Source organism: Pan troglodytes, chromosome 6 (assembly GCF_028858775.2).
Source record: "Pan troglodytes isolate AG18354 chromosome 6, NHGRI_mPanTro3-v2.0_pri, whole genome shotgun sequence".
Taxonomy (NCBI): domain Eukaryota; kingdom Metazoa; phylum Chordata; class Mammalia; order Primates; family Hominidae; genus Pan; species Pan troglodytes.
In genome coordinates this window covers 121471426-121495537 of record NC_072404.2, presented here as the reverse complement: position 1 = coordinate 121495537, position 24112 = coordinate 121471426, and the positions used below count along the sequence as shown (strand labels likewise).

General features: G+C 38.2%; 1 protein-coding gene across 2 annotated transcripts; it reads left to right on the top strand.

The window, feature by feature from the left end:
• Positions 1–631: 631 nt before the first annotated feature.
• Positions 632–22827, top strand: SYPL1 (synaptophysin like 1). 2 transcript variants are annotated; one of them, XM_054656231.2, is made up of 7 exons: positions 712–823; positions 1091–1162; positions 1913–1975; positions 14031–14155; positions 15429–15636; positions 20184–20372; positions 21393–22827. In XM_054656231.2, the coding sequence occupies exons 1-7, from the start codon at positions 773–775 to the stop codon at positions 21525–21527; spliced, it is 843 nt and encodes a 280-aa protein (XP_054512206.1). In that variant the 5' UTR covers positions 712–772; the 3' UTR covers positions 21528–22827. The 2 variants fall into 2 exon arrangements, with proteins under 2 accessions (XP_016801142.1, XP_054512206.1); XM_016945653.4 differs by lacking the exon at positions 1913–1975 and having other exon boundaries at positions 632–823.
• The last annotated feature ends 1285 nt before the right edge of the window (positions 22828–24112 follow it).

The following is a 24112-nucleotide window of genomic DNA, read 5'->3' as shown; positions in this document are numbered from 1 at the left end:
CAAGTAGCCTGCAAATCATATTCGTGCTTGAAATTCAGGTAAGTCCTTGGAAGCTGGTTTTTCATATACACGAATATGACCACATTCCAGCTGTCCAGGAACTTTCCAGGTACTGAAGAAGCCAGGAAGGAGATCACACTACCTTGGGGCTCCCGTAACTGCGTGCCAAGAGGAAAGTATCACCTAAGCTGAATCTTAAAGGGGTCAACTTCTTGAAGAAAGATACCAACGATGCCTTAAAAAGAGGACTCTCGACCGACAGCGTAGAAGAGGTGAAAGTGTAGGTCACCAAGGGCCTGCTTTTCTCTTAGGTATAAACTTACTTCATTTTTCAACCATGGCTGCGATGGTAACTTTGAAAATAAACCTAATTTCCATACGAATCTTTGGTGATTCACACTTTCGAGGCACCCCACAGCACGGTAGCCAGAAGTCTGTTGTTTCGCAATTTTAATCAAAGGCCCCTAACACATGCCTTGAAACACAACTTCATCTGTGCCAATACACTATAAATTCATATAAAAGTTGAGATCTGTTAAGGGACGGAGAGGTCGGCTTCGGTGTAGTGAGCTCAGCTGTGGTGAGCTCGGGGTCAAGTGAGGGTGTCTCTGAGGCCAGCGCCCCCAAGCTGCGCAGGCGCGGGCGTGGGCGCCCCCGAGTCAGGGCTCTCCGCAGTCGCGCGGGTCCGGAAGCGCGGCGCGTGCACGCGTGCGCAGGGGAAGACCGAGTGCCAGGGGCTGAACCGCAGGGAAGGGGGCGCGGCGCACGCAGTATGGCGCCCAACATCTACTTGGTTCGCCAGCGGATAAGTCGACTCGGCCAGGTGCGGCCTGAGGAGAAGCCTCCCGATCCCCGCCCCGGCCCGCCCCTCGCCTCCCCAGCCGCCCCACTCCGTTTCCGCCCCAGAGTCTCAGCCAGCAGCTCAACCGCCGCCGCTCCGCCCCGCCCCGCCCCACGGCCGCCCGGGCCCGCCTCCGAGCCCGGCCAGCGCGCCAGCCCCGCCTGCCCTTCCTCGCCACCGGTCTGCTCTGCTCTCGTCGGTCCCCTCCTCCGCCCCGTCGTCCTGACTCTCTCTCCCTCCTTCCCTCAGAGGATGTCCGGCTTCCAGATCAACCTCAACCCGCTCAAGGAGCCACTCGGCTTCATCAAGGTCCTCGAGTGGGTGAGTGCAGCCCGCGCCGGCCAGGCCCGCCTGCCGCTCGGCGCGGCGCCCTAGGCGGGGAGACGGGGACCTGCGAGCCGGGACGCAGCCCTGCCGCGCGGGCTTTGAGGCCGCCGCCCCGGGACTGGGAGTGGGCGGCAGGGAGGGCAGGGAGGCCGCGGCCTGGGCCGCGCGGGGCGGAGACGCCGCGGCGGGCGTCGAATCACGAGCTCCTCGGCCGCCTGGCTCCCAGGGGAGCCACCCTCCCACACCGGAGCTCCCCTCTGGGTGCCCCCGTGGACTGGGAGTTTAAATATCCCCTTGGCTCCACTGCCTCCCGCAGAGGAAGGAAAAACTTCCTGCTGCGGTCTAACCGAAACCTGGCGGCCGGCGTCGCGCTCTGCGGAGAGGCTCAGCGGTTACGTCCCTGCCGGTGCCCACTCGAGGTCTAGCTCCCTGGAAAGCCGATTTTGTCTTGTAGACGTGATTTGGCGAGCATTCCGTTCTTAATTTGTTTTTAAGATGGGCTCCGAGTTAAAAATAGTAAAAAAAATAAACTGTGGGCCAGGGAAACTAAAGAAAGTCCTTTTAACAAAACGCATCGAGTCAGATCGGTTCACTTAATAACACGTTAGGAATGGACATCGAGTTTGTTTTGGGTATTTCCAAACAACATCCTGTTTAGAAAGTCAGCTTTTAGTCCTTTCCTGAGAACACTCACAATCATTAACATCAAAGAACGCTTATTAATTCGACCTTGGCAATGATCAGTTACTTGGAGGAGTTGGTGAATATACCAGGCACTGCGGGCTTGCCCACTACGTATTTCTGCAGGCAAGTTGTGTTTATAGACAGCAGCATTTACATCCATGGCTTTTTCGCCCTTTTCCTTAGTGATAGAGTGGTGAAGAAGAATAAGAACTTTCAATTTCCTGTTCTAAATAACCTACCGAGGATGTTTTTAAAAGCAGCGTAGAAACTCAGTTTCTCTGATGGGTACCTAATGTGATTTCCTACTTGGACCATTGTAACCGCCCAAGGGGTTAGGCAATTTCACCATTCACTGAACATTTTGTGTGTTTTCTGAAAACTGAAGTAGTGCTGACTTCACACAAATGACTACTTTAAAGACGCATAAATAAATATACTTGATTTTTTTAAACCTAAGTCCAGATTTAAGTATAAAGAAAACCATGATTAAAGCATTTAAAAATTGCAAGAGGAAAATCTCATTAACGAGGCTAATCAAATATGAACGTTAAGAAAGTCTTATATCTAGATTTAGTCTCATTGAGGATTATAATTAAATGTATAACTAATAATTTAGATTTCCACTTAAATGAAGAGGCAGCTGTTTATATCTGTGCTTATATTTTTTGTCAAGTTTTTAAACAACTGTAGACTTAGCTTTTTCCTTAATATTTCAAGCACTAGTGATAAGTTCATTCGTGTTTTGATGTATTTTGAAAAATATCCCTTTTTAAGCATCTTACAGAAATACTTTCAGTTTGAACAGCTTGTTATTACACAGGAGAGACTTTTATGAAAAGACTACACATTGTTAATGGTGTGGTAAATATTTGACTATTTTATACCAGATCTGTACTAAACACTAGCATACCACATGAATAAACATGGTCTTTTTCTCATGATCTATTAAGGATGAAGGACATACAAAATACGAAAATGCCATATAATAAACTGTGATAAAGGTGTATGCAAAGAATAGTAGAAGAAATGAGGGAGAGAGCATTTGCTTGGAGGAACTAGGGAGGACTTCATAGCTGAGAGAACACTTGAAGGATGGGTACTGGTTCACTTGGGGAGTGACTTTCTAGGCAGAAGGAATCTTATGTTCAGTGGAAGGAAATGTTGAAGCAGCATAACCCTGTATGAGAACTTAAAAGTAATTGGGGGTTAGTTGGAATATATGCTAGGTTGGAGGGTACGGTTTGAGATTGTTCTGAAAAGATTTCAGAGGTTGGCTGCTTCTGGGGTTAATCTTTTGGGAATCTGGGCCCTTTCCTTAGGAAAATGCATATGTGCAGGGTATGGAATATTGGAGTGTTTATTCCACTCAAGCCCAGAATCCCTGCCATAGGGGATGGGAACTTAAAGGCTTTAAACAAGTCAATGATACGACTAATTTTAGGCACTCATAATTCCTCAATCAATCGATTTCTCCCTCCAATTCTGACCTTTCCAATCCATCCCTCTAACTGCCGACAAAATGAAAATTTCTAAAAGGATGGATTGGAAAGGCTAGAATTGGAGGAAGGGAAATCTGTTGATTGAGGAATTATGAGGGCCTAAAATTAGTTTCAGTAGGACTGAAGGGGTTTACAAAAGGGGGTTACAAATTAGAATATATATGGAAGGTAACAAAGAGGGAGGACCCTAAGATGACTACTGTCTTTCTGACTTGGTTGCCATTAGCATATTCAAGGTAATGTCATTAAGAGGAGGAGGAGCAGATTTTGTGGGAAGTCAAAGGTTTCAGATGTATTGAGTTTGTGGTCTCTTTAGATCTTTTGGAGGTATCCTACAGGATACAGTTACATATATGGATCTAGAATTTAAAATATGAGTTTGGGCTGCAGATATAGCAGATATCTGCCTGCAAAGGAGAGAAGGAATGGTTAGGAAAATTGAGGGAAATAATGCCTTGGCATCACTATTAGAATTTCAAGAAAAGAGTACCCCAAAACGTAAGGTGCAATAGAATGGTAAAGTAAAATAAGGACTAGTTGATAAAATAAGGACTAGTTAGCAAGAGCAGTTTCAGTAAAATCAAAAAGCCAGATTTTAGTAGGCTGAATGAATGTGTGGTAAGAAAGTGAAGACAGCATAAACCACTGTTTGACTGTGAAGATGGGAGAAATTTGGTGGTTACAAAAAAAAGCCACTAGTTCAGCTTACAACTCAGTTGCTTAAATGCATTCTCTGGAGACAACCATTGTATTTGGTATGCAACAAAAGTCTTTATTTGCATTTCCCATTTTATCCTACTGACAAGAGAACTCAAGGGTCAAGGTTTAATAAAATTTTTACTGCTTCATCAGACATTGTTAAGTAAAACTGGTGGGGTTTTTTTGTTCTTTTTTGTTTTTGGTTTTTTGTTTTTAACTGCAAGTATGTGGCAGTGAAATAGAGTTTGGTATTCTTCCTGATTCTTACTAAACCCGGCAGTTTTCCCCACCAGTTTATCTGCTTCATCAGTACAAATGTCAGCACAGTGTAAAAGGCAAATAATGTCTTAGTATCGTTAGGAAAATGTTTTACCTTCATGAACTCCTGAAAGAGCCTTGGAAGCTTTCAGGGGTCCACAGACCACGCATTGAGAATTGATGAGGTAAACACCACTGGGGACCAGAAACAGAACAGAAAATATGGCAGGGAGAAAGACTATTCCCAAATTTGGTAATTATTAATAAATCTGGAGAAAGCTCAACCAACTATTTGGATTTACGACTTAAATAGAGCTGAGTACTTAAAAGTGTAGAAATAAAGAGATATATATAGCCTCTCAAGACCTGGACCAATCTACTTGCAGGCTTAAGGTCTGGATTTGTGATAACGTGTATGTTCACTTATGTTGGTGGTTTGGGGGTCCTATCATAAGGTGTGGTGTTTGTGGACCAGGGGACTCAGAAGGCCAAGCAGAAATGACCATGACCATAAAGCCGCTAGACAGGGATAGAAGCAGGAGGGGACAATCAAGTTGAGCCTATATCAAATATCCTAAAACACATGAAGAAAACTAATTTTTACTTAAAAACTCAAATTATGTCAGTGGCAACAAATGCTGTCAGTTTTCCACAGAGTGACAGGCTTACTTCAAGACAGCCAGCCAGATCAACAATCAGGTTATTGATTCACTCCAGAAGACATGAAAATAGTAGAGCAATTAGAAAATGATTTCTATTTTTAAAAATATAAATTATATTTTAAATTTTAAAAAATATAGTCTCTGTCTTGTCCAGGCTGGAGTGCAGTAGTGTGGTCTCGGCTTAATGCACCCTCGCCTTCCAGGTTCCAGAGATTCTTCTGCCTTAGTCTCCCGAGTAGCTGGGATTACAGGCGATTGCCACTACACCCAGCTAAGTTTTGTATTTTTAGTAGAGACGGGGTTTCACCATGCTGGCCAGCCTGGACTCTAACTCCTGACCTCAAGTGATCCACCCGCCTCAGCCTCCCCAAGTGCTGGGATTATAGGCATGAGCCACTGCGCCTGGCTGATAAATGATTTTTAAATAAATATATTTAGGTTCCTCAGAGATTTAAGGTGACATAAATGTGTTTTCAACATACATAAATGTGTTTTCAACATACAATGATTAGGAGTTAGCAAAAAACTTCTAGCTGTTTATTTCAGTAGGAACTCCAGAGTTTACTTCTCATAATCCAATTTTTTTTTTTTTTTTTTTTTTTTTGGAGACGGAGTCTTGCTCTGTCACCCAGGCTGGAGTGCAGTGGCATGATCTCAGCTCACTGCAACCTCCATCTCCCAGGTTCAAGTGATTCTCCTGCCTCAGCCTCCTAAGTAGCTGGGACTACAGGCATGTGCCACCTTGCCCGGCTAATTTTTGTATTTTTAGTAGAGACGGGGTTTCACCTGGTTTCACCAGGCTGGTCTCAAACTCCTGACCTCAGGTAGTCCATCCGCCCTGCCCTCCCAAAGTGCTGGGATTACAGGTGTGAGCCACCGCACCCGGCCATAATCCAAATTTTTAAGGATTATGGAATTATCTTGGCAGGCTATTTAGAATTTTCTACTATTGTACATTAGAAGCAAAGGGAGATAGAGTGAAACTGAAGCACTTTGTAACTGACTTTATTTCCCAGTGTGAATAAACTGAAATACCACCATCAAAAACAATACTTTTTTGAAATGAATAACTTTAGTAAACATTTCAGACTTTGACTCATAAAAATCATACCTTGGCTCTAGGCATCTAATCTTTTGATTGTAAAGGCAAACGTGCTATAATATTTCATTTTAAGTGCTGAATGATCATTTGACTTAAAACCAGCATACATTTCTTTTGCATGTAAACACTCATACATAATATACTTTTATATCTATTTTTGAAGATTTCAGTTATCACTTTGATAAACTAAACCTTGGACAGAAAGAAATTTAAATAGATGATTTCAGATTAATGATGAAATTAAATAGCAATGAGGATCCTGCAACTAGAAACGTGTAAACAACACTCATAAACCAGGTGAATACTAGTATTCTCCAGTAGAAGCCTCAGAATTAGCATGGTCTAGCAATAGAAGTTAAGTCTCCAAACTCTTTTTAAATTTTATTTATTTTTTTTTTGAGATAGGGTCTCACTCTGTCACCCAGGCTGGAGTGCAGTGGCACGATCACAACTAATTGCAGCCTTGACTTCCCCAGGCTCAAGCTTTTCTCTCACTTCAGTCTACTGGATAGCTGGGACTGCAGGTACACACCACCACCCCCAGCTACTTTTATAATTTTTTATAGAGACAGAGTCCCACCATGTCACCCAGGCCAGTCTCGAACCCCTGGGCTCAAACGATCCACCTGCCTTGGCCTCCCAAAATGCTGAGATGAACCACTGCACCCAGCCTCCAGAGTCTTTTTTTTTTTTTGAGACGGAGTCTTACTCTGTCGCCCAGGCTGGAGTGCAGTGGCATGATCTCGGCTCACTGCAACTTCCGCCTCCCAGGTTCAAGCAATTCTCCTGCCTCAGCCTCCCAAGTAGCTGGGATTACAGGTGCCCACCACCACACCCAGCTAATTTTTTTTGGTATTTTTAGTAGAGATGGGGTTTCACCATGTTGGCCCGGCTGGTTTCGAACACCTGACCTCAGGTGATCCACCCGGCTCGGCCTCCCAAAGTGCTGGGATTACAGGCATGAGCCACTGTGCCCAGCCTCCAGAGTCTTTTTTGCACTCCTATTAGTGCAAAATTTTATGGACAGAGCCACAATATGCATCTACAACTTAAGATGCATGTTTTACTATGTCAGTTAGTATCTTAAGGTATATTATATACTCAGTGCAAATTTTGTTTACATTTTTAAATCCTTGCTTCAGATACTATTCTGATAATTTTTTATTGTTGTGCCACCTTCTTGTGATCTGATTAAGTAGTCTGTTTTTACCTTGTAATATGGCTGATGATTGTAATCATAGAGTAGTATGAATGCTTCCATTTTCTCTTTTATACATGAGTGTGTGTGTTACCAATCTATTTCTTTGAAGACATTTTAAAGCCATGGGTCAATTTTGTGAAGGTTGATTTGGTTAAAACTAGACAAATTATTCCATAAATCCAGGCCCACTCACATTGTAATGCATGAACACTAAAAGTGAAAGAATAGATGAGGTTATCACTGTCTGTCCTTCCATGTATGAGATTCCCCTTACCTTCAGGATACCCAGCATGCTGTACTGACATGTGACCTTCTGATGTGCATGCCCAGCATGGGTTTCAGTGGTATATTAATTGCAATAAAGCTTCAATTCCTTATTTAAGTCTGAAAGTAGATCTAAATAGAAGTTTACATATTTTCTTCTGGTACTCCAGTCTACTTTGGAGACTAGTGCTCCGGAAAACCAGGCTGTACTATTCACCCTGAGGTTACAATTCTCTGAATAAGATCTGCCATGGTGGTCATCTAGTATGGGTCTGGTGGGCAGAGAAGTAAGTGGGACTGTTTCTGTGGATACTTTGGGCTGTATGTGAACATGTAACTTTTCTGACTAAACAGAAGCTTGCTGTCACCCCGCCCCTGGATTCTTACTAGTTACTGTGCAGATAGAATTCCATGTCAGTAGTTTCAGTCATTCTTCATGGGGTAGGAGTATATGGGAAAATAAGTTTCAAAAGTGGCCAGAAAATATAAATCAGAACACCAGTACTCCTTCATTTTAGACTAGGGTTGGAAACTGAAATGGTCATAGGAACCACCCTCTAAAGTAAATGAGTGAAGCAAGATGTTTGGAAGAAAAACAATAGTATGTCATTGATTACTTACTGGCAACTAACACACATCCTGAGGGCTGTTAAGACAATGGAGAAGCGGATAACCTGGAAAGCACATACTCTGCCATAAGTGACATCTGTCACTCAGTTCTCTCTGATTGTTGCTTTATGAGAATGTAGGTCTGATGTTGCCATTCTTCAGCTTTCCCATACACACTCAGGAAAAGCAGGAAATCCAAATTTTTATGTGTAATACCCTGATATTAAAACAATGACAACAAATTCACATTTTTTTGTAATACTGGAAAGGCCACACAAATATATTTGCAGGCCAGGTTTTACCAACAGGCTGCCAGTATATAACTTCCAGTCTAGATCAAAATAGCAGTAGAATATAGGGAGAAGTGAGATAGTTGGATATTTTGCCCTCATAATTTTGTACTTTGTTTAATATAAAATATGTGCTTTTGTCCCTTCTTTCTATAAGATAAAGACCAGAATTGCTGTCATGATATTTATCTATCCTTATAACAAAAAGCTTTAAAATAATAATTATGTAAGATTCAAAATATGGTTTTATTTATAAGTTATTGGAAATTATTTTTTCCTTAATTAAGTAGTTATTTAGTGAGCATCTGCTATGTGCCAGGTTTTCTGCTAGTCACTGAAAATCCTAAACAAAACCAGGTGCAAAGACATGACAGTCTGGCAAAGGAGCAGTAGAAGTGATAGTCTTGAAAGCAACAAGCTGTAGTGCAGTATGCCATTTATTTGCTACTTGTTATATTAGGAAATTCATTTTTCCATTTAATTTTTTTATTTTATTTTATTTTTAAGACAGGGTCTCACTGTGTTGCCCAAGCTGGTATTGAACTTCTGGACTCAAATGATCCTCCTGCCACGGCCTCCCAAAGTGTTGGAATTACAGGCATAAGCCACTGCACCCGGCCCCATTTTATTTTTTATAAAGCAAGTTACACAAGAAAAATGCCTATAGCAGAGTTCATATATAATAGAGTTAATGTCTATGATAGCTCAAGAGAAGAATCATGAGTTCTACCACAGGGAATTGGGTAGGGCCTTAAAAGATGAGCTAATCAGAGACAGGGCATTCCCAGAAGAAGAAGCATATACATTTAAGACATAAATACATGGTATGTTTCAGGAACAGTAAGCAGTATAATGTGACAGAATCATACAGTACCTGGCAGTGAATAGACTGCAGATAAATCTATCTAGAAAGATAAAGTTGAGGATCGATCAGCCATGCCTTTTATGCCAAATTAAGAAGTTGGAGCGTTTTTTGTTTAATTTAGGTTGAAAAACAATTGAGGAAATTCCTTTAAATCGGAAGGACATGATCAGATTTTTATTTCAGATCAGTGTGGCATCATTCTAAACTAGCTCTGTCCAGTACAAAAAAATACAATGGGAAGCAAAAATGCAAACCACATAGTAATTTTCAGTGTTCTATTAACCACACTAAAATAAGAGGAAACAGGTGAAATTAATTTTAACAATATATTTTACTTAACCCAATCTATCCAGATTATTGTTTGAACAAGTCATCAATATAAAAATTAATGAAGTATTTTACATCTTTTTCATAGTAAATCTTCAAAATCTAGTGTGTATTTTGCAGTTGGAGTATATATCAACTTAGATTAGTGACATGTAAAGTGTTCAAGACTCACAAGTAGCATTACTGGGTACTGCAGCTATAGTGCCCACATTATAGAAGATGAGTATCAATTGGAATGAAATTGGAAATGTGAGGAAGAGTCTGCTGGGTTAGTCCCAGTGAAAAATGGTGAGGGCCTGAACAAAAATAGTGGCAGGTGTAATGTAGGCAGGTAAACAGAGCTTTTTAAAAAATGGTTTTATAGTCTAGGTAGTCATATGCAACATGGTTTTTGTTTTGTTTTTGTTTTAACTCAGCATTGGATTTCTATGATTCATCTATGTTGATGTAGGCACTTGTAATTCTTATATCTTTTTTGCCGTATAACTTCCCAGTGTAAGAATATACTATGGTATTTTATCCATTTCCCTGTTGCTTTTCCCCTCCCCATTTTTCATGAACATTCTTATATGTCTCTTAGTACGTGTGAGCAAGGGTTTCTCTTAGATCTATATACTAGTAAATCCTTTGTGACATTATGTTTATTATAAATATGTTCATCTAATTGGTAGCTTGTTTAAATTCAACAGCTGACTTGATTAAGATTTTTTTTCTGTAGTTGAATTTAACAATCTTTTATGGTTCTTTTTTACAAAAAAAAATCTTAAATTCTTCCTTTTCATGTGGTCACAGGTTTTCTTTTATATTGTCTTCACATTTTTTAAAGACTTTTTACTTTTGTGTGCAGCTCATCTGGACCATTTACTGAACAGCTCTTCCTTGTATTAGTTATCTATTGCTGTATAACAAATTACGCCGAGCTTAGCAGTTTAAAACAAAGGTCTGTTGACTTTTATTAAGTGAGATAATAAATCTCACCCATTCTTCTTTGGGTCAGGAATCTGGGAGCAGCTTAGCTATGTGGTTTGGGCATAGGGTCTCCCATAAGGTTGCAGTCAAGCTGTTGGCTGGGGTTGCTGTTATCTCAAGGCCTCCAGCTCATTCTCATGACTGTTGACAAACCTCAGAGGATCCCTTCCAAGCTCAGTCATGTGGTTACTGGCAGTCCTGAATTCCACACCATGTGAGTTTATAAAAGTCGCCTGAGTATCCTCCCAACATGGCCACTGGCTTCCCCCGGAGAATGAGAAAGTTCAAGAGAGTGAGAAAGGAAGACAGAAGTTGCAATCTTTGGCCGGGCGTTGTGGCTCAAGCCTGTAATCCCAGCACTTTGGGAGGCCAAGGCGGGTGGGTCACCGGAGGTCAGGAGCTCGAGACTGGCCTCACCAACATGGTGAAACCCCGTCTCTACTGAAAATACAAAAATTAGCCGGGCATGGTGGCAGGCACCTGTAATTACCTCTGCTACTCAGGAGGCTGAGGAAGGAGAATTCCTTGAATCTGGGAGGTGGAGGTTGCAGTGAACCAAGATTGCACCATTGCACTCCAGCCTGGGTGACAGAGCGAGACTGTGTCTCAAAAAAAAAAAAAAAGTTGCAATCTTTTTATAACTGAGTCTCAGAAAAGACATCCCATTTCTTCTACAGTACCATATTCTATTCTGTAGAAGCAAGTCACTACATTTAGTTCACACTCAAGGGAAGGGAAATCAGGCTCCATCTCTTGATGGGAGTTGTATCAAAGAGTTTGTGGGCATATCTTTAAAACCACCACATTCCTTTCCTCCATGATCTACAAATCAACTCTGTTAGATACAATTTGTCTTATACACACTAGTCTATTCCTGGCCTTTTTATTCTGCTCCATTGGTTCAATTTGTGTATCTCATTTCTTTTCTTTTTTTTTTTTTTTTTGTTTTTTGTTTTTTATTTAAACATGGGTATATGCTCAGGACTCATTTTCTGGCCTTTTCACTCTGTGTATTCATGCATATTTATTCTGAGAGAGTATTGATTCTTCCATCTTTACCTTCTTTTTTAACATAAAACATTATTTAGTACAAATAATGAAAAATGATTTCATGACACATTTTCCAAGGAAAGTTACTTTTACATATTTTGAAATCCTGTAAAAACTAGGGATCACCTCTTAACAGTTAAGACCCCAAACTATGTGCTGGACATTACCTCAGACTCTTCCTATCTGTAACCAGATTCTTTTCATGTATCTTTTTTGGGGGGGGGGGGGATGGGAAAAAACAAACCCTTGACAATTACTATAATGTGGATTATGGCCTACAAGATTCAAGGCCCTGGAATAATCCATGGGAGGCATTATGTCAAGTGTTCCACAGTGAATATTTGATATCAAATCTGCATTGAATATTACCTACTACCAGTTGCTGAGTGTGTGTGACCTTGAACAAAACGAAGCCCCTGACCTCTTCAAGTTTCTATTCTAGGGAAAGACAGACAAATTAAGTACTGTGTCAAGCAGTGGTAATTAGAACGGAGCAGAAATAGAGTAGAGGGAATAGGTAGTGCGGGGTAGGAGTGCTGTTATTTGATATAGTGTGGTGAGGGGAAGGTCTCTCTGAGAAGGTCATACTGGAACAGGAAGCTATGGAAGTGAGGGAGTGAAGCATGTATTCCAGGCAGAGGAAATAGCCAGTGCAAAGGTCCTGAAGGAAGAGTTTATCCCGTGTCATTAAAGGTATCGCATGGAAAGCAGTTTGTGTATACAGATTAGGTAAAGGAAAAAGTAGCAACATGAGATCAGAAATAGAAGGGAAGAAAGGATCTTGCAGGCCTTTATATGAACTTTGGTTTTTATTCATAGAGAGCTCAAAAGCCATTGGAGGGTTTTGAGCAAAGGATAACATTTTCTGCCTTACATTTTTAAAAGCTTGTCTTGGCTGTTGTGTTGATAACAGACTGAAGCTGGGGCAAGGGCAGAAGCAGAGAGATCATTTAGAAGGCTGTTAGTGCAAAATTCAGGCAAAAGGTGATGGTAGTTCAGATCAGGAGGCAGTACAAGTGGTCAGATTGCAAATGTATTTTGAAAATAGAGCCATCACCACTTGCTGAAAGATTGAGCTCCTGGACTTTAACAGCGCATCTGGAATTTTTTGCTTACTTGTGTTGTTTTGTAGAAAATTCACAAGTACAAAAATAAAAAGGAATTATTTATCTTCCTTTGAGAGGTGACCAGTGTTAAAATTTTGATGCATAACCTTTCTAGTTTTTGTTGTTTAAATCTACTTTATATGTAATGAACACTTTCTATGTTGTTAATCTCCAGCATTCTATGTTGTTAATTTCCAACAGCTATATAATGTTTCATTGCATGAATGAATGAATGGATGAATTATAGTTTGATTCCCTGTCAACATTTAGGTTGCTTCTAGGTTTTTTTGTGTTTTAGATGGTATTTGAGAGAACACCATTCATTTTTTTAAGCATATACATGATTAGGAAAATAAGTTTCCAACAACTTTTTGAGACCTGGAAATACCCACAAGGGAGGTTTAACAGGCTCATGAAATAGTGTCTCTTCTCTGCTTACAACCTCTTGGCTTTACAAATTACTGGTAACTTGTGTTCCAAATAAAAATACCTCCAATTCACCCCTTTTGATTTTGATACTAATAAATGAGTCTCCCTCTATATTTCATACTAATACTTAGGGGATACACTAAAGTATGAGCAAATGAATTGTCATATGGGCTGGTACATTTATTTCTATATTATACTCCGGGGAAAATAAAATCACATTTTTCGAGGTTTGCAAATGAATGTTTTAATGTCTTTCACCATCTTAGTTTGTGTTTAAGAATTTCTAGAATGTAGCCAGGCATGGTGGCACACTCCTTAGTCCCAGCTACTTGGGAGGATCACTTGAGAGTTCAGGGCTGCAGTAAGCTATGATTGTGCCACTACACTTGAGTCTGTACAACAGAGTGAGACTCATCTCTTTAAAAAAGGGTAGTGGGGGCTGGGCACAGTGACTCACACCTGTAATCCCAGCATTTTGGGAGGCGAAGATGGGAGGATTGCTTGAGTTCAGGAGTTCAAGCCCAATCTGAGCAACATAGCGAGGCCTCATCTCTACTAAAATTCAAAAAAAAATTAGCCAGGTGTGGTGATGCACACCTGTGATCCAGCTGCTTGGGGGACTGAGGTGGGAGGATCGCTTGAGCCTGGGAGGCCAAGGCTGCAGTGAGTCCTGATCGTGCCAGTGTACTCCAGTCTGGGCGACAGAAACCCTGTCTCAAAAAAAGAATTTCTAGAATGTTAGCCAATTTTTAATAATCAGTGTGCTTACAGTTTTAGTGACCCTTGTTTTGGTTGTAGTATTGCTTATCTTTTTTTTCTTTTGTCTTTTTTCATCTTACTTTGTGTAGATTGCTTCTATCTTTGCTTTTGCCACCTGTGGAGGTTTTAAGGGCCAAACAGAAATTCAAGTGAATTGTCCTCCCGCAATTACTGAGAATAAAACTGTTACAGCTACTTTTGGTTATCCATTCAGGTGAGTTATATTTATTTTAATGGTTTCACAACTCTTTTTACTTTCACAGTGAGTCATTAAGATTGCCAGCAATTTATTGATTGTGGGGGGTAGAAAATTTTAGACTGTTTGCTCATTTGTAAGTGATCATTACCTCCCAAACTGTGGTACACAGAGACCCATGCCTGTCTAAAAACATCTCCTGATCTGTGACAAAATAGTACAGAAAGTGAGAGTAAGCATTTAGAAACTTTTATAACAATGTGATGTTGCCTTGATAATTTTATTCTAACAGAGGATTGGAAATGTAAAAATAAAGCAAACTAGAGATTGTTCTATCACCTTAGTATAAGAAGCCCTAATGTAGAAGGAAACATAACTTAGAAAAATCCAGATTATCAGTGTTTTTTGTAATTGCTGAATATTAATGTCTTTATATAGTTTTAAGATATATGTATATAAAGAAAAGAGATTCCATATTTCATTCATTAGCATAAAGCCACACTTTCTTACTCTTAAAGTAAAATGAGTATTTCATCTGTGAAGTCTTGTTTGACATCAGTATCCATTGAAAAGTTTATTGAATATGTCCTATGTTTAAGCCAGGGTGGGAATCTTCTTTCACTTACTAATTTTACTTACTTCACCCAAGACTCAATTTTTTGGTCCAGTAATTGGAAGTAGTATCTTGTAAGGCTGTTTTGATGATTAAATAAAATCCCCATATTAAAGATACGTCAGATAATAAGTGGTTAATCATCAAAGCCTATCTTGTATCCTTTCTCCTAGACACTTCTCACATAAGGGACTGTTACAGCATCTTTAGTGACAAGTTTTTTACAATTTATGGTTGGGAAAAATGAAAGGCAGTATTTATTGTTAGCAACTATTGATCCAGGGTTAAAAATGTGAATCATTGTTGTAATTGGCTCTCTTGGGGCTAGTCACACATACTCTGCCACACAGAATGAAATATGATGTCTCAAAGTATAAACCATTTGGTATAATCTCTCCTACCTGACTAATTGTTTACTGCAGGAAGATAGTATCTGGGTATGAAAGTATTTAATTCAGTCTATATTCAATGTATCATAAACTAATACCAGGTATAACATATACATTTATTATGAAAATTTCAGTTTACTTAAATATAATATTTGAATTTTACTTTTTTCCCCAAAGGAATGTTTTTAATATATTTGGGGAGTATTTTTTGAAGTGTCACTCATTGTTTTGCTTAAATGTTACTGTCTCTGTTGGGAAAGTCCAATAATTCATACATTTATTTTAATAGGTTGAATGAGGCATCATTTCAGCCACCTCCAGGTGTAAACATATGTGATGTAAATTGGAAAGATTACGTCCTCATAGGCGATTACTCTTCTTCTGCACAATTCTATGTTACCTTTGCAGTCTTTGTGTTCCTGTACTGCATTGCTGCCCTTCTGCTTTATGTTGGCTACACGAGTCTGTATCTGGATAGTCGTAAACTTCCTATGATAGTAAGTAATCACTTTATTTTTTAAATAAATAATTTGTATAAGCTAAATATAGATTTTCTTATACTGGAAATAAAAATTCTTGGTGTAAGCCAGTTCAGCATATTTTAGCCTGTGTTTGCCACGAGGTTGAGCTTTCTCCCATTAAGTTTAACTCAATTTTTTTTAGCCTATTTGCACTATAAGGAAAGTTTATTTCTTTTTAAAATCTATTTTAACTTGGAAAAAACTCAGATATGTAATAAAGCACATCAGGTTACAAATAGCAAAAAAATTAAGTCGAAATTCTTTTAATTTGAAGAATTACTTATCACAACATAGTCTCATAACTCTTTCTGCTTCTTACTTTTTTTCTTTCTCTAAAGGCCCACTTTATACTTCTACAAAACTTATTGAGTTTAATTATATCATGGGTTCACAAACTATGTCCCAGAGGTCACTGTCTTATTTTTTATTTTTACTTCTTTATTTATATATTTACTTTTTGAGACAAGGTCTCACTTTGTCGCCCAGGCAGGAGTGCAGTAGTAGCACCATCTTGGCTTGCTGCAGCCTCAACCTCCTGGGCTCAAATGATCCTCCTGAGTAGCTGGGACTACAGACACAAGCCACCATACTCAATTACTTTTTGTGTATTTTTGTAAAGACGAAGTTTTACCATGTTGCCCAGGCTGGTCTCAAACTCCTGGGCTCAAGTGATCTGCCTGCCTTGGCCTCCCAAAGTGCTGGGGGTTATAGGTGTGGCCAGGAGCCTGGCCTTGTTTTTTTAAATAAAGGTTTTTTTTGGAACTCAGCCATACACAATCATTTACACATTGCCTATGGCTGCTTTCACACTGCAATGGTAAAGTTGAGTAGTTGTAACAGAGATAAAAAATATTTGCTATTTGGCCCTTTTCAAAAGAAGTTTGTTGATTCCTGGTCTATGTCCCTAAACTCCTTAATTTAAAATCAGACCCAGGTAATTCTTATACTCAGCATTAGTGGCAACCATGAACTAATTTTGAATCTTTGAGGTATCAGCAAAGGACTTAGATTTGAAGTCCTGATAACTTTTGGCTTCAGAGCCTACTGAGCTAGAAATATTCTCTGAGATTTAGTTAGTAGAATCTGCCCTGGATTATTGGTGGCAAATCCAGAGAGAAATCATGGTTTTAAGCTACACCTCCACTATAAAAGAGTAACTACAAAGTCAGTTATTAGTGACTTAAAGGGAAAACAGAGGTGTTTTTTATGTGTGATACTGGTCATTCATATGTATGAGAAAACACATCTGCTAATTATTTGTGAAGTTACTTTAAAGGGAAGGCTATTTAAATATGAAGGATTATTAAATAACATTACAAGTTTTATTTACATATTTATTTTTAATTTTGCTGCTGGATCATAAGAATGGAAATGGTAAGTAATACAACAGTCTTTTATCATTCATATTTAATTCTGTTTCTTATGTCATAGGAGACACAAGAAAACTAGAGGTTTTCATAAAATACTTCTCGGTTGTTAAAAAGATAAGACGTCAACTGTTTTAATTTGCAGTGCTTATCCAACATACTTGTTAGGAATCTGTGTCTTCTGCAGACTTTTCAAATCTTATTTAAAAGGGAACTGGAATAATCTTATAGATAATTATATTTTGTTAAAATTCTTTATAACTAGAAGCTATTTCTTGCCATTTTGTCATCCCAACAAATTTTTTTACTAAATCTATCAGTGTGCCCTTTATTTCTCATATTTTGTCTAGTAAACTTTTAAAAATACTACCCTTCTTAAAGCAGCATTCCGATCTATTTTTGTAGGTGGTTTTTGTCTGATAAAACTATAAAACTGACCTAGTTGCATCATTCAGAAACGTAAAAAGTAATTTTCCACCTCAGAATGACCAGTTAGTGGTCATATAAAGAGATAATCCAAAATTCCTTAAGTAGGTTTTTATTGTTACATAATGGGTGCTTCTTGTCTATAAAAGTCTAGCTTCTAAATTTAATTTTCAGTTCTATTTTTAATGTAACCATAAAAATATTAAAAGATTTTCTTTGAGAGACTGGGTGTAGTGGGTCATGCCTGTAATCCCAGCACTTTGGGAGGCCGAGGTGGGTGGATCACTCCAGGAGGTCAGGAGTTCGAGACCAGCCTGGCCAACGTGGTGAAACCCCATCTCTGCTAAAAATACAAAAATTAGCTGGACATGGTGGTGGGCACCTGTAATCCCAGCTACTGGGAGGCTGAGGCAGGAGAATCGCTTGAACCCAGGAGGTGGAGGTTACAGTGAGCCAAGATCACACCACTGTATTCCAGCCTAGGTGACAGAGCAAGACTCCATCTCAGGGGGAAAAAAAAAAGGTTTTTTTTGAGATACCCAAAATTTAAGATATAGCCAAATATGACATTAATTTTTAGGTACTATTAATGAGGACAAGCCCTTTTAGCAATATTCTCAATTCTGTGCTAAGGTGTTTCTAGGAGAGTTTCAGTTATGAAAATTTAAATCTACTTCAATTCTCTTTTGAAGTAAATATAGCACTTTTTTTTGTTAAGTAGCAGGAGTTTAAGGTTTCAAGGCAATGTGGAAAATTGAGAATACCAGAAAATGAATCCAAACAAAATTAGGGTATCCCAAATTCTAAAAATCTATGAATCATATTGTGAATTGTTGGGAGGAGTAGAGCTGCCCTAGGCAGCTGCAGGTTGTGCATTGCAGAGCTCCAGGTGGCACCATTCACTTAGAGTGCAGTGTGACTAGAGTCCTGAGTAGAGCAAATACTATCTGAAGGGACCAGAATTCCCCCCCACGTTCCTTCAACCTAGGTTACTTTGTGCATCATTTTCAGAAAAGTTCCTGCTTTTGAAATATAAGAATGTCATGCCTCAAGCCATCAAAGTGGATTTAAGAGTATAACTACGAAAAAAAAAGACTTTGGAAGGAAGAAAATACCTGAAAATTAGGAGGATTTGAAATATATTGATCAAAGTTGTGAACTTTTCCGTAAAGAGAAATTATTTAACATGCGATATAACCTCATGTTACTCATCAGTTTTCCAAAAAACACTGTATTTCTAGCAAGCGTTTAGAAAATGTCTACCTGCAGCAGAATGTATAGCAGATGTACAGCAGTAAAAAGGGGGGAGTACTTCCACGGTGCAGAAAATATAAGCTATATTTCTAGCCTTTTCTCTTTGAGCTACGTTTTTTAAAAGGACAAGTAGCAGCAGAGAGCTCAGATACAAAATGCATGTACTTCTGTGTTCATGTAATTAGTAATTATTTTTGGTTCTCTAATCCTAAGTATTCATTCAGTGTTGTCTTGACCAAGTGGGCAAGCTATATAGCATAGCTTCTATATCTCCTAAGAGATCACTGGTATTTATCCTAAATATTAGGTTGGTACAAAAATAATTGTGGTTTTTACATTAAAATAAATAGCAAAAACCATAATAACTTTTGCACCAACCTAATGACTAAAAGGGCTGGCAAAATAATTAAAAACTAATTGGGTTTATTTAAAAAACAAAATGCTTCTGTGATAAGCTCCAAAATCCATTCTGAGGTTAGAAAGATTTTTGCTGCAGATATGTAAGAGCTCCTATCCTTGAGTGTACGCATATGTTTAGCATATATAGCATCCAAAAGATACAAATTTTATATTATTCCTACCCTGGTCATTAATTTGAAGGAAGATCAAACAAGATTAGACTTATGATCTAAAATATTAAAACCACCCATTAGAACCATTTATTCTAAAATATTAAAACCATCCCATTCTTTGTAATAAATAGCAAAGGATTTAGTATAGAGTTAATAGTGATAAGGTGTCTTGGGAGATTTTTGTTGTTGCCTTTTTCTTAATATAATGAGCAGTCTTAAAATTTGTGGTTAGGAAATTTAAAAGAGATACCATTCTGGTGTGTGCTTTTCACCATTTTATTATCCATCTCATGGAGAATTTGGTTTAACTAAAGTTAGAGTTTTGCAGAAGAAGGATAAGGGAGTTGAGAGTATGTGCAAGAGATGATAATGAAGGCCCTTAGAATAGAAATTGATTAAAATAAGTGAGGACATTAGTGAAGTGGTGATACAGTAAGAAAGCAGTAGGATCAGATTGTAGGTCTTGGTGGGGTCAAAGGAGTTTTAGGATTGGGGTGCCAGAGACAGTGAGCTGGAAAGAGGTGTTATGGGAAAATGGGATGATCAAAACAGAGTATGGAAGGATACAGTTATTGGTGATGACAAGGTCTAAGGTATGGTCCTGGGAGTAAGTGGCTGAGGTGAGGTTATGTTGAAGGCTGTATAAAACTTTGGTTTCTAGTGTGAAAATCTTAGACTTCTGAGGGGATGACTGAGTCTTATTTACTGTTGTAACTCAGGCACTGTGCTTGTAACACTAACAGCAATGTTTACTATGCTGACTGACTTTTTTAATAAAGTATATCATGAAGGCCATTTCTCAGCACCATAAGGTTGAATGTAATCTCAGTTTCTTCATCATGGATTTGAAATTTAGTATTAAAATTAATTGTTCATTATTAACTCTTACTGATTTTTGCTTTAGGACTTTGTTGTTACACTTGTTGCCACTTTTTTGTGGTTGGTGAGCACTTCAGCCTGGGCTAAAGCTCTGACAGATATTAAAATAGCTACTGGTCACAATATTATTGATGAACTTCCGCCTTGTAAGAAGAAAGCAGTACTGTGTTACTTTGGCTCTGTGACCAGTATGGGATCCCTAAATGTATCTGTGGTATGTATGCATTATTTATAATTTTTTTCTTTCATATATTTGTTTAAAGTACTAGTAATTCAGGAAAGCAATAGCTTTCAGTAAATCTCTGGATGGTTTTTATTTTTACTCAGCTACCTGAATTCTAGTAACAATATAGTGTTTAGTGAAGAAAAGTTTGTCTAAAAAAAGTATTACCTGTAACCAAGATCATGATTTTATTCATCTCTGAGACTTTCTTTCATCTAGACAGATTTATATCTGGGAAGATTAATTTCTTTTCTTTTTTTTTTTTTTTTTTTTTTTTTGAGATGGAGTTTCGCTATGTCGCTCAGACTGGAGTGCAGTGGCATGATCTCGGCACACTGCAACCTCCGCCTCCTGGGTTCAAGTGATTCTCCTACCTCAGCCTCCCAGGTAGCTGGGATTACAGGCATGTGCCACCACTCCCAGCTAATTCTTTTGTATCTTCAGTAGAGACAGGGTTTCACCATGTTGGCCAGGCTGGTCAAACTCCCAACCTCAAGTGATCTGCCTGCTTCAGCCTCTCAAAGTGCTGGGATTACTGGCATGAGCCGCCACACCCAGCCAGGAAGATTAATTTCTTTGAGGTTGACTCATTGGGATGGGAAGTAAAGTTGTGTGACTCCTCTTTTTTTGTGGCTACAACTGTTGGATTGGAGTAGAAGAGATGGTAGGAGGGGGTGATAAGAAGTAAATGGGAAAAGTTACACAAGCAGTTGATAATCATTCTAAATAGGAGAAAAGTGAAAGTATTTGGAAGAGTAAATCTCTTAGCCATGATTTTATATGTTAGAGATTTAGCCTTATTTCTTTGGGAATAAGTCATTATATAACCACATTTTGTACATTGAAATGTAGTCTTCCTTATTTCTCATTGTGTGTAGTATTAAACTTTAAGTGAAATAATGGCGTACTGCATAAAAATGTTAAATATTTAAAGAAAAAGAGATTTTTAAGAAGGGCATGAATTTTTATAAGTAGGTATTTGATTTTCATATTTATTTTTCTCTTTCATAGATATTTGGCTTTCTAAATATGATACTTTGGGGAGGAAATGCTTGGTTTGTGTACAAGGAGACCAGCCTACACAGTCCATCAAATACGTCTGCCCCTCATAGCCAAGGAGGTATTCCACCTCCTACCGGAATATAATTAAAGGGAGAAATACACTGTATGAAGTATATGTTGATACTATGACATGTTGCCAACACCTTGAGAAGCATTATTTGTTTCTAATAAAAGTAATGGCTTTGTCAATATATTGGTGGGTTTAAAACTTTGCTGCTTTTTTACATAAAGCCTGTGCCTTTCCTAGAAAGTTAAGATGTAAATGTATTCTCACATGTAAATTTGAAAGTTCAGGGGTCTATTATGAAATGATACACATTTTTAAATGAACCGTAATTTTTTTCACTAAGCTGTTTGCCTTCCAAAGTGTTTACACCTTAAGCCTTAACATGTATCTTCATTCAGAAAACAGTTATATTGTCATACCATAGTAGGAAGAAAAATCTTTATTTGGAATATACACTACTGTAAGTTTGTACAGATCATATACCTACCACCTGTCTTTGCTTAAGGAGCCTTGATTACATAAATATGTAGGAAAAAACATATTGAGTTCAAAATTTATATCTAACATTGTTTATGTTATGATTTTTTTTTAATTGCAAAGACTAGGTGTATATTTTTTTCTGTTTTTCTAAATGACCCGTGGTACTTAATAGGTGTACTAAAATTGTGTTGGGAGCAGGGATTTGGAAATTTCTGATAGATGTGTAGTTAATTTAGTAATTCTGTTTCATGAGATATGATCTGTTATGCTAGTGGTTTAATAGGCTTGCTATGTAAGTGGAACATGGCTCAACTAGATATCTTTATATGTATGGGCATTACTCTTAGTGATATTTGTTTCCTGTCCTTTGTTGCTCATGCTGTTTAAGTGCAGGCTGAGACCCAGCCTCTTTGTAAGTAGAGTAAAATAATCCACCATTTTTTGCAGACCCTAGTCACAGGGTTAAAAAAATTAAGGTTGCTTTCCATGTTTGAAATTTACCATTGAGAGTCAATGAAGTTGCTCTTTTGAGTTTAGCATTGATATTGTGAAAATAAGTGCAATTTGGATTTCATGTTTCTTAATATTCATTCTTGTTTCACAAATGAATGATTAAGGAATTATGCATCATAAAGGAACCTAAGTGAGGTATATGATGAGTGTATTGTCTTTGCACACACATATAGGTATATTCTGAATACAAGCTTATTCACATTTTGCTTCCTAATCTTTTTGTTGTACAGGGATTCAGGTTTCTTATTCTTAAAACATGATTGTTTATATGTGAAGCACATCTTGCTATTGCCTTATTTTTGATGCTTTTATTCATGATAAGAATTGTCAATATAAGAATGTATATCTTTTTTGCAACCAATTTAATAAAGGAGTTGAAAGAAAGAGTGCACTGATTGTTAATATTACAAAGAAACCTTCATCTTAAAGGCATTGAGCAGTGCAAAACAACTGATTTTCAAAGCAGGAAATAGAATCACAGTTTTAATGTTTGGCAAGGAATAAAACAGAAATGCTTTGGAGACTATGATTCTATCCTTTTTTCTTCCGACCTCATTTAGAAAATACTTATTTGCAACTCTTAGATTGTTTTCCTGATATACCTTTTCTCATTAATTGTCTAATTAACTAGCAAAGATTCCTGATTAAGAGTGTGTGCTCTGCAACCAAACTGCCTAGATTTGAATCTTGTCTACACCACTTACTAGCTGTTTAACTGTAGGCAAATTGCCCTCTGTGTGCCTCAGTTTGCTTATGTGGAAGTCGGAAATAAAGTAAGTAGTTCCCTCCTGTTTACTGGGGATATGTTTCAAGACCCCCTGGGATGCCTGAAACCAAGTGTAGTACCAAGCCCTATGTGAACTGTCTTTTTTCCTATCCATACATGCACCTATAATAAAGTTTATCAATTGGGCACAGTAAGAGATTAACAAGGACTAATAATGAAGTGGCACAATTAAAACCATACTGTAGTAAAAGTTATGTGAATATGGTCTCTCAAAATATCTTATTGTACTGTACTACGGGGAACTGAAACTAAGAATAGTTAAACCACTTTCCTGATCTCAGTGTGTTTATGATTTAAAAGTGAGTTAACAAATGTAAAGCCCTTAGAACAGTGTTCCGCATTTAGTAGGCACTCTATAAATGTTAGCTACGATTACTAACTTTTGATAGCATCTGATATAGAGATTCTTGAACTAGGAATTCATGGGGCTGGAGCCGTTAGCGTGGTGGTTTTGGACAAAGAGAGGATTGGCGTCAGGCTTTCAAGCTTGTCCCTTTACAGTCCTTAAAGAGTTCTGGATCTTTTGGTGTGTTTTATTTTTCTGTTGGTTGACATTCATAAGGTTAATGAGATCAAAATTTAAAACTTAAAAGTATTGAGATTAAAGTAGATTTTAAAAGGACTTCTATTGCCTTTTCCCTTTGTGCTTTTGAATCAACATTACAAGGTTAACCCATTTATAGGATAATTTCCAGGAGAGAAGCAATAAAAGCTTTACTTACTAGGTGTTAGGTTGTAGAGAATTATTTATAAAAAGATGAGCATTACTAATGTTTTAGTGAACAGAGGTCACTTGAATAGATGTTTAACCTACTGTAAATGTTAAAGGCAGTATTGCTTATGTTTCACATTTAAAATTTTTTCATATAGTATTTCAGATTA